This window comes from Lipotes vexillifer, unplaced genomic scaffold, assembly GCF_000442215.2.
Source record: "Lipotes vexillifer unplaced genomic scaffold, Lipotes_vexillifer_v1.1 scaffold21, whole genome shotgun sequence".
NCBI classification, from domain to species: domain Eukaryota; kingdom Metazoa; phylum Chordata; class Mammalia; order Artiodactyla; family Lipotidae; genus Lipotes; species Lipotes vexillifer.
This window is the reverse complement of record NW_006774065.1, coordinates 1542271-1552967: the sequence shown is the minus strand read 5'-3', so window position 1 is coordinate 1552967 and position 10697 is coordinate 1542271. Positions and strand designations below refer to the sequence as shown.

Below are 10697 nucleotides of genomic sequence, written 5' to 3'. Positions count from 1 at the left end.
GACCCTATGCTCCCAATGCAGGGGACCCGGGTTCCATCCCTGGTCAGGGAAATAGATCCCACATGCCACAACTAAAGATCCCGCATGCCTCATTGAAGATCCCGAGTGCTGCAACTAAGACCTGGTGCAGCCAAATGAATGAATGAATGAATGAATCAATGGCTTCCCTGGTGGCCCAGTGGTTAAGAATCCGCCTGCGAATGCAAGGGACACGGGTTCAAGCCTTGGTCTGGGAAGATCCCACATGCCGCAGAGCAACTACGCTCATGCGCCACAACTACTGAGCCTGCACTCTACAGTCCACATGCCACAACTACTGAGTCCGTGAGCTACAACTACTGAACCCCGCACACCTAGAGCCCATGCTCCTCAACAAGAGAAGCCACCGCAATGAGAAACCCGCACAACAAAGAGTAGCCCCAGCTCACTCCAACTAGAGAAAGCCCGCACACAGCAACGAAGACCCAATGCAGCCAAAAATAAATAATAATAATAATAATAAAGATGAGGAAGCCCAAGCTTAGAGAGGTTAAGTGACTTTCCCAAGGTCACTTAATGTAGAAGGAAGGTGAAACCCAAACCAGGCAGTCCGACCTCAGAGCCTGCACCCTTAGTTACCGAACTATATTAACGCTAGAGATACTTTGAGGCTACCGACATAAAAAGGAATTCTTTTTCAGGCAGAATTTTGATGCTTTTGCCTCTCCCTAATGCTGGGCAAAACCTCTTGTGTGTTCTTTGATAAGACCTGCTTTCGGAGTTCTGAGAGCTCTGTGTGGTACAAACAAAGCCTTCAGAAAACTGGGAGAATAATAAAAACAATTCAACAACACAATTATAGCACTGCAGCCTCACCCCCTTTTTGTCCCTCCCCCCAAATCACCATAAAAATCAAGTTTACTAAGTTGCTTGTTTACAATCCAGTGTCTGTAGGCGCGCCCTTGCATTAACTCCAGGTTGATTGAATTAACTGCAGGTTGCAGGAACTCTAGCTTTTAAAATGAACGCGCGTTCCTACTTTTTCGTGATCCTTTGCGTGGAGTCAAGGCGGCGGAAGGACTTAAGGCCCGTGGGCTGGGCTGAGATGCGACAGCTGGGTTTGAGGGCGGGCGCTCTCTGCTGCTGGTCCAATCACGGTACGCCGCTCCGCCAGGCCGGCGGCCGATTGGTGGTTGCCATAGCTCCGCTTGACAAGATGGCGGAGAGTTAGACGGGGCCGCTTCTTGGCGTCCCCGCGCTTCCAGGCTTCCAACCCGGGCGCGGTCCTGCCGTGCAGGCCCAGCGAGACCCCAGGCATGCGTTTGCCGCCGCCGGTCCCTCTGCTCTTGAGGCTCCTTCTTCTGCAGAGCGTCTTGAGGCCTCTGTGGGGGGACCTGGGTGCGTAAGGCGGGGCAAGGGCCTGCAGGACCGGGGCTGAGGGAGGGGACGAGGCTTTTGAGGCCAAATTTGAGACTCCTCCGAGAGCTGCGGAAGACTCCGCCAAAGGAAGCCAGCGTAGGCAGGGGCTCTGGAACTATTAACTCCATTTTGTCCCTTTCTTCCCGCTAGTTTTCATGCCTCCTGTCATCCGCATGTCCGGCCCTGCAGTCAGTGCGTCCCTGGTTGGAGGCACCGAGGATGTGACCGTGTCCCTGACCCAGCTGCGGGACGAGATGGGTAAAGAGCCCGGCCCTTCCGGGAGGGAGGAGGTTGGGTCAGGTCCAGGCCGCCCAAGAAGCCTGGCCAGGTGGCATCCCCTGGGTCCCTTGCCGCTGTTCACTTCAAAGTCGGGATGGGGGGCTGCTGTGGAGCAGAGGAGCGAAGGACAGGTTCAGTAAAAGAAAGCTTGAAATCTTACTAGTTAGCCTTCGCTGAGCTATCCACTGTACTTAAATGCATCACCTCATTTTCCTAAACGAACAGTAATACCTTTTAATCCGTTTAACAAATGAAGACACTGAAGTTCAGAGGGGTGGTCACTTGTCCAAAGTCACACAGCTTGTAAAGGGTCCAATCCTAGGCTTGGAAAGGGATTCCTGACTCAAGAGCGCACCCTGTTAGTGGCTGGGCAATAGTGCCTTGCATTCTGATCTCTCCCGTAGGATTCTTGCCTGTTCCCGCCTGCGGAGTGCTGAGCAATGAGACCGGAGACTGGAGTTTGACTGTCAGCCCCACGGTGGTAAGGCCAGAGGTGAAAACCTTTTGGGTAGCATTTGCGGAGGCCCACATCTAGTGCTCCTGCAGTGTTGTTCTCTCTCTCTCTTCTTTTTTTTCTTCTTTTTTTTTGGCTGCAACGAGCAGCTTGCGGGATCTTAGTTCCCCTACCAGGGATTGATTGAACCCGGGGCCATGGCGGTGAAAGCCTAACCACTGGAGTGCCAGGGAACTCCCCCTGCAGTGTTCTCTCTCTCTCTCTCTTTTTTTTAAGAACACTTATGTATTTATTTATCTGTCTATCTGTTTGTGTGTCTTTGGCTGCGTTGGGTCTTCGTTGCTGCGCGCTGGGTTTCTCTAGCTGCAGCGAGCTGGGGCTACTCTTCGTTGTGGTGCGCGGGCTTCAGTAATTGTGGCACGCGGGCTCTAGAGCGCAGGCTCAGTAGTTGTGGCACACGGGCTTAGCTGCTGCGTGGCATATGGGATCTTCCCAGCCCAGGGATTGAACTCATGTCCCCTGCATTGGCAGGTGGATTCTTAACCCCTGCGCCACCAGGGAAGCCCTGCAGTGTTCTCTTAATCGAACAAGATAGAGCTTTCTTGGGACTTCCCTGGCGGTCCCAGTGGTTAAGACTCCCGCGCTTCCACTACAGGGGGCATGGGTTAGATCCCTTGTCCAGGAACTAAGATCCCACATGCCGTGCATCGCAAACAAGCAAACAGAAAGCTTTCTTAGTGCTTGGAACCACCATGAAACTGTGGACTATCAGATCTCATAGACATCCATCCAGCCCAGAGGTTCTTAGGGGTCCTTGGATGAGTTTCAAGAAGCCTGTGAACCCTCTGAAACTGTGTGTAAAATTATGCATGTGTGCATTTTTTCTGGTGAGAGCGTTACCAGCTTCCGTCAGATTATCATGGATTTGTGACTCAAAAGAACTTCATAAACCACTGATCTCACCCAACTCTTGAGCTTATGTGTAAGGACACTCAAGCCTGGAGAGATGAAATATTTTCCATTTAATGAATGTTTTATTGAGTGCCCAGTATGTGCATAGCATCAACTCCGGAGATAAAGGATGAGAAAGACAAACTTTGCTTGCACCCCAGGAACTGGGACCTGTTTTCGTGGACTTTTTTGTGTGTATTTAATCTGCTGGTAGGGTGATAAAGGTGCTAGACAAACTGAGTTACCTTATCAGACCTGTGTTCAGCTTTCTCTAAGCAGCCACAGCTTGCTTGCTTTTATGTTCAGTTGAGGATTAGGAATCAGGGCTTGCATATTGCTGTAGGTTTACAGGGTAGAATTGAGCAGAGTGATGTCTTTCTTATGTACAGTTCTTTTGCAAAATGAACAGAGGCTGATTGTGCTTTCTGTTATGTGTTCTTATAGAGGCCATTTTTAGTCACTATAAAAAGTACAGCAATATTTTCCTTTCAGAATTCTTTGGAAGTGCCTGTGAGGTTGAAGAGCGGTCTGCCATCATGTTTGTCTAATGAGACAGATCCGTTCCCGGAGGCCCCGTGTATTGTCCAAACTCTTCTGGTTTCAGCCTCTCGTCATTCATCCTGCTTAGCACATCTACTCGTTCAAGTGGAAATTTATGCCAACTCCTCTCTGGCCCAAAATGCATCAGGCAAGTAAAGTCTCTGACTATCAAAACGTTTACTGCAAACATATTTTTTTTCTGGCCACGCCATGTAGCATGTGGGATCTTAGTTCCCCGACCAGGGATGGAACCCGTGTCCCCTGCAGTGGAAGCTCGGAGTCCCAACCACTGGACCACCAGGACAGTCCCTGCAAACACTGTTTGATTGTGTGTGCCATGCACTTTGTGTGCTTCAATCATGAGTGTGTCTTGCTTTCCTAAACTTATTTTCATTTTGTTTAATTTTCTTATTTTAAAAGTTTCCACTTTGTATTATTTTAGTTAAGATTTATTGTATCTTGGGAATTCCCTGGTGGTCCAGTGGTGAGGGCTCAGTGCTTTCACTGCCACAGGCCCGGGTTCAATCCCTGGTCAGGGAACTAAGATCCCACAAGCTGAGGCACAGCCAAAGAGAAATAAAAAAATAAAAAAGAGGTATTGTATTTTTATCTACTGTTTGTATCTTTGTAAGCCATTTTAAATCCTTTTTGGGAGAAAGTAAAGTTTTTTTTCCTTGTATTAATTCCTGTGACTCCATCTCAAAGCAAAACAGAAGGAAGGAAGAGACTGATGAATAGAAAAACAGCAGATTTTCAGTGCATGCTTTTGACAGCCAGCTGCCTTTCCCAGAGGCAGCTTGCTTAATTATGCTTAAAGAAGCACATTTTCCTCTCTTTAAGAACAAAAACAATAATAATGTACAATTTGTTGTTCTATACCTTTAAAAAGTAGTATAAGTTAGAAAATTTTTCATAGGAATGAAAGTAAGTCCTCCTCATTCTTTTTCTATTCTTTTTTAATATAATATAATTCTTATATTCTTTTTAATAGCTGCATAGCTTTCCCTTGTGTGGATACACCATTGTTTATTTGCTAAATAACCATTGTTTATTTAATTGAAAGTTTTCCAGCTTTGGATACTGTAACTAGTGCTACAGCAAATATCATTGTGCACATACATCTCTGGGCATGAGAAAATGATTTTGTGTTGCTCTCCCTTTCACATCACAGCAGTGTCCTAAGGACAAAAGGTGTGCTGATGTTGAAGGGTCCACTTCGATAGGTGCCAACACCATGTCCCCTGTTGCCTGCGAAAAGCGCTAGCACCTCTTACCTTTTTGGTCACCTGGGATGAAGGGAGAAGTGTTCCTCTTTAGTAGCAAAGGTCTGCCACTTTGAGACTCCCACAGTGCCGCTTTGCAAATCACATCCTGTAACTGTGGTCCTCCTTGTGGTTTTGGAAGTTTAGAAGGATTAGATAAGTTGCGGTAATGACGTTCAGTGGGCTACTCTGCCCTTAAGTGTATTTGCTTGGAAAGATCTCCAAGCTATATTGCTAAGTGCAAAAAGCAGGTGCAGATGGGTGCATATAGCATGGAATAAGAATATGTATATTTATATTTGCATAAAGAAATTGTGGAGGGGGACTTCCCTGGCAGTCCAGAGGTTAGGACTCTGTGCTTCCACTGCAGGGGGCTCACCCATCCTTGGTTGGGGAACTAAGATCCCACAAGCTGTGCGGTGCAGCCAGAAAAACCCAAAACTGACAGGAGGGCTTAATGGTATCTATATCACTCAAGGCAGTGACTTTTTTTCTTTTAAAAAATATGCTTGACTATTTTTAGGTAATATTTCGGAATGTCTTTGTACAAATAGCCAAACTTAGGAAAATTAGAGTATCTGTATATTGGTAATTATGAGATGTCCACTCTGACCCACGAAGGTATGAAAAATTTTGTACCCAGTCAGACAGAGTTCAGAACAAGAAAAAGGATGGAAGGACAGCCAGGAGGTAAGTGGTATGCCTGGTAACAAGGAAAGTAGCAAACAACGTGGGAGACATATAGATAGATATACAAGCATCTGTCTATATATCACATAGCAAAACCCTATTCTAAAATGCCTTGCTTATGTCACACGGGTTTGATTAAACTGAGGGTCAGACCCTTACCCTTGTGACATGGTATGTTACTCGGACCTTCTTATTTCTTATTCCGTATAGCATAGAATGTATAATAGTTGTTCTTTAGATGCTTCAGCTGTTGTGTCATTGAAGTTGACTGTTACATAGAGTTTAAACAAATAATCGCTACATAGTTTTCCAAATATTAGTCTCTGGATTCCCAGTTAGGAGGCTGAAATGTAATATATTCCTTTTCCAATCAATGTAAAGATTACTGATTTCCCCCACACGTGAACTAGAAGCAGGATGTGAAAATTTGGATTCACGGTGTGGTGGGACCTGAGGTTGAGCGTGTAGCATAAATAAATGTGATCTTGTGGTCAGATGGCTTCCTGATAAGCTGTCCGAAATGTCACCATGGCTTCAGTTTTATCTGCTGAAAGGGGTAATGAATTTGAAGGAGTAAATGCTTAAAATCAGTCTGTGTTATGAAAGGGATCGTTCAGTGTACTGAAAAATAAAAGCAGTGCATTACATTTATCTTAACTCGTAAATTTTAGTCACGTGGTTATTTTCAAGTTCAACTGTGACTTCTTTAATTCGTATAACTAGCGTATTTTCTTCTATTTGGGTTTTTGTTGGAGGAGTAGATACAAGCCTCAGTGCTCTATGCATAGCTCATTTCAGGGATTCTTTAATGTGGAATATTGGTAATGGTGGTTTGTAAAACAACGATTCAGCTTTCTTTGAATGTCAAAACTATGGCAGTGTTTTGTCAGTGTTTCACTGCTGAACTTCTCTGTTGTTTGTACTTTTCAGAGAACGTGACTGTTATCCCTAACCAGGTGTATCAGCCCCTCGGTCCTTGCCCTTGTAATTTAACAGCCGGGGCCTGTGACATTCGCTGCTGCTGTGACCAGGTATGGTCTTTCTGATTATTGGGCATGAAAGCTATGGTACCAGCTGGCATGTGAAGAGCACCAACAGTTCCCCATCAACAGCTTTTTAAAACGTTTTTAAAATACAAAACTAATGGGGACTTCCCTGGCGGTCCAGTGGTTAAGACTTTGCCTTCCAATTGCAGTGGGTATGGGTTCAATTCCTGTTTGGGGAGCTAAGATCCCACATGCCTTTTGGCCAGGAAACCAAAATATAAAAACAAAAGCAATATTGTAACAAATTCAATAAAGACTTTAAAAATGGTCCACATCAAAAAAAACAAAAAACAAAACTGAGATTGTATTTTGTGTTGCACATTGTTTTCAAATTGAGTATTTTCTTTTTTTTCTTTTTTTGGCTGCATCGGGGTTTTTTTTTTTTTTTAATTATTTATTTATTATTTATTTTTGGCTGTGTTGGGTCTTCGTTTCTGTGCAAGGGCTTTCTCTAGTTGCAGCGAGCGGGGGCCACTCTTCATTGCGTTGCATGGGCCTCTCACTATCGCGGCCTCTCCAGCCGCGGAGCACAGGCCCCAGACGCGCAGGCTCAGTAGTTGTGGCTCATGGGCCCAGTTGCTCCGCGGCATGCGGGACCCTCCCAGACTAGGGCCCAAACCCGCGTCCCCCGCATCGGCAGGCAGACTCTCAACCACTGCGCCACCAGGGAAGCCCTGCATCGGGTTTTTAGTTGGGGCACACGGGCTCTCTCGTTGAGGCGCATGGGCTCAGTAGTTGTGGTGCATGGGCTTAGTTGCCCCACGGCATGTGGGATCTTAGTTTCTCGACCATGGATTGAACCCACGTCCCTTGTGTTGCAGGATGGATTCTTTACCACTGGACCACCAGGGAAGTCCTGAAATTGAGTATTTTCTTATCCAGCCTGTTCAGCCTAGTTTATGGATGAAAAAAAATGTATCTCTTTGGTTAAAGTCCTGATTGTGATGATACTGGGAGGATGGTTTTAATGTTAGAAGCCTTTAAGAAAATATAAAAAGGAAAGAAAATACATTTTTTCAATGATTTTTAGTAAATTTATAGGGTTGTACAACTGTCACGACAATCTAATTTTAGAACATTTCCATCTCCCTCAAAAAAGAAACCTCATGTCCATTTGCAGAATCACTCCCATTCCTGCCCTTCATCTCCAGGCCACTTTTTTTTCTTTTTTCAGTTTTCACTAGAAATTAAGTTTGTTTAGTTATTTATTGTGGTATAGTTGATTTACAATATTATGTAAGTTTCAGGTGTACAACATAATGATTCACAAATTTTTAAAAAAATTAATTTATTTTTGGCTGAGTTGGGTCTTCGTTGCTGCGTGTGGGCTTTTCTCTAGTTGCGGTGAGCGGGGGCTACTCTTTGTTGCGCTGTGCGGGCTTCTCATTGCAGTGGCTTCTCTTGTTGTGGAGCACAGGCTCTAGGCGCGCGGGCTTCGGTAGTTGTGGTATGCGGGCTTCAGTAGTTGCGGCTCGTGGGCTCTAGAGCACAGGCTCAGTAGTTGTGGCACACGTGCTTAGTTGGTCTGTGGCATGTGGGATCTTCCCGGGCAAGGGCTCGAACCCGTGTCCCCTGTGTTGGCAGGCAGATTCTTAACCACTGCGCCGCCAGGGAAGCCCTGATTCACAATTTTTAAAGGTTATACTCCATTTATAATTATTATAAAATATTGGCTATATTCCCTGTGCTGTATAATATATCCTTGTAGCTTATTTATTTTATGCATAGTAGTTTGTGCCTCTTCATCCTCTATCCCTGTCTTTCCCCTCCCCCTTCCCCCTCCCCACTGGTAGCCACTAGTATGTTCTCTGTATCTGTGAGTCTGCTTCTTTTTTGTTATATTCACTAGTTTGTTTTCCCAGGCCCCTATTAATCTACTTTCTGTCCCTGTGGGTTTGCCTCTTCTGGACATTGCATATAAATGGAATCCTACAGTCTGTCTGTCTGGAGGATTTGTGTCTGGCTTCTTTCACTTAGTGTCACGCTTTCAAGGGTCACCCGTGTTGTGGCATGCATCAGTGCTTCATTCCTTTTTATGGCTGAATCATATTCCATTGAATGGATATATCACATAGGGCTTAACACATTTATCAGGTGGTGGACATTGGATTGTTTTCACTTTTTGGCTATTATGAATAATACTTCTCTGAATATCTGTATACAAGTTTTTGCTTGGATGTGTGTTCCCATTTCTCTTGGTTATTTACCTAGGAGTGGAATTGCTTTGTCATATGGTAACTGCATGTTTAACCTTTTGAGGAACTGTTTTTCAAAGCGGCTACATCATTTCACATTCCCATCAGCAGTGTATAAGTGTTGCAATTTTCCATATTCTCACCAACAACTGTTAGAATAATCTTGATTATAGCCATCCTAGAGTGTGTGAAGTGGTATTTCATTGTGATTTTGGTTTGTGTTTCTCTAGTGGCAAATGACGTTGAACATCTTTTCATGGCTGTTAGTATATCTTCTCTGAAGAAATGTCTGTTGAGACCCTTTGCCCATTTTTCAATTGGATTGTCTTTTTGTTGTTAAATTATAAGAGTTCACTATACCTTCTGGCTACTAGTCCCTTATCCGATATATGATTTGCAAAAAACTTCTCCTCTTGTGTAGGTTGTCCACTTTCTTGTTGGTGTCCTTTGAAGCCCCAAAGTTTTTTAATTTGATGAAGTCCAGTTTATCGTTTTTTTCTTCCAGTTTTATTTAGATAGAATTGACCTCCAGCACTGTACACGTTTAAGGTGTACAGCATAATGATTTGACTTATATACATCATGAAGTGATTATCATAATAAGTTTGATGAACATCCATCATCTCCTATAGATACAAAATTAAAGAAATAGAAAAAAGATTTTCCTTGTGATGAGAACTCTTAGGATTTGCTGTCTTAACAACGTTCATATGTAACCTACAGCATGTTAATTATATTTCTCACGTTGTAGTTACATCCTTAATACTTACTTATAACTGGAAGTTTGTGCCTTTTGACCACCTTCATCCAGTTCCCCCTCTTCCACCCCACTTTTTTTTGTTGTTGCTTGTGCTTTTGGTGTCATATCTAAGAAACCATTGACCAATCCCAGGTCAAATACATATTTTTAATCCTTATTTTAGATTGAAGGGGAATAAGAGATGCAAAAGAGGCACATGTACGAGGACCCCAGTCACTCCCACTTTTGGATGAGTGCAGTTATTTATGTCATGGTTGGTTTTACAAAACGGAAAAGGAAAGCTTAGGGTCTATATTGGAACACTCATACTAGCAGTTGTATTTATAATAACAATCATGTTTAATTTTAAAAATATAGCACATCATAAATCTGTCCAGGTATCAACAGAAATGTCAAATGTATTCTCTCCCTCTTTCTTTCAGAGTACATCACTGTGCCCTATTTCTAATTTCCTTCATGTTTGTTATATATGGTGTATATGTATACTTATAGCACCAACCACTGGAATCGTTTAGGATTCTGGGTCAGTGACATCTTCAGACAGCTTCAACTTACCTACCACTTTAGACATGATCAATTTTTAATTTGAATTGCCCTTGTTTAAAACAATCAGATCATTTACTTTTCTACCTTCAGTAAACAAGGGATTTAGAACGTATTTAACTTTTAGCTCTCTCAGTCCTTTGAGAAACAAGGAAGAATACAGATGAGTAAATGAAAGCGTGAATAAAGTGACTTCTTGACATTAATTGGGTTGTGATATCACAATAGTGAGAGCTTCAAGGATTCTTATGGAATGTGGACTGTCTGCCCTAACTCTAAATGTCCTTAGGTTTCTCTGGGCTAGGGATTTGAATGGTGATGACAACTGAAAATTCTCCATTTGTTGTCTATTCCATATTATCTTTTCTTTTTCTCATCTTGTTTTTTCTTGTGTGTGGTATATCTTAGGTCCCCAGTTAAGATGTGATTTCCTTGAAGGTTTGAAGTTCCTGACTTGGAGGCTTGTAGGGCGCTGACTAAAATTTTAGCACGATTTTACTTCCTGTGAGCACAAAGCACCCTTAGCCTGGATGCAGGCTGTGTTTGTTTCTGCTTCCTCGCGGGGGGGGGGTCCTGGGG

General features: G+C 43.7%; 1 protein-coding gene across 1 annotated transcript in view; it reads left to right on the top strand.

Moving 5' to 3' along the window:
• The first annotated feature begins 1295 nt into the window (after positions 1-1295).
• The window catches only part of TCTN2 (tectonic family member 2), a 28301-nt gene continuing 18899 nt past the window's right edge, over positions 1296-10697 (top strand). The window contains exons 1-5 of the mRNA XM_007448739.1: positions 1296-1377; positions 1549-1656; positions 2082-2158; positions 3575-3770; positions 6505-6605. Coding sequence (XP_007448801.1) covers positions 1296-1377; positions 1549-1656; positions 2082-2158; positions 3575-3770; positions 6505-6605 — 564 coding nt within the window. The remainder of the gene's footprint in view (positions 1378-1548; positions 1657-2081; positions 2159-3574; positions 3771-6504; positions 6606-10697) is intronic.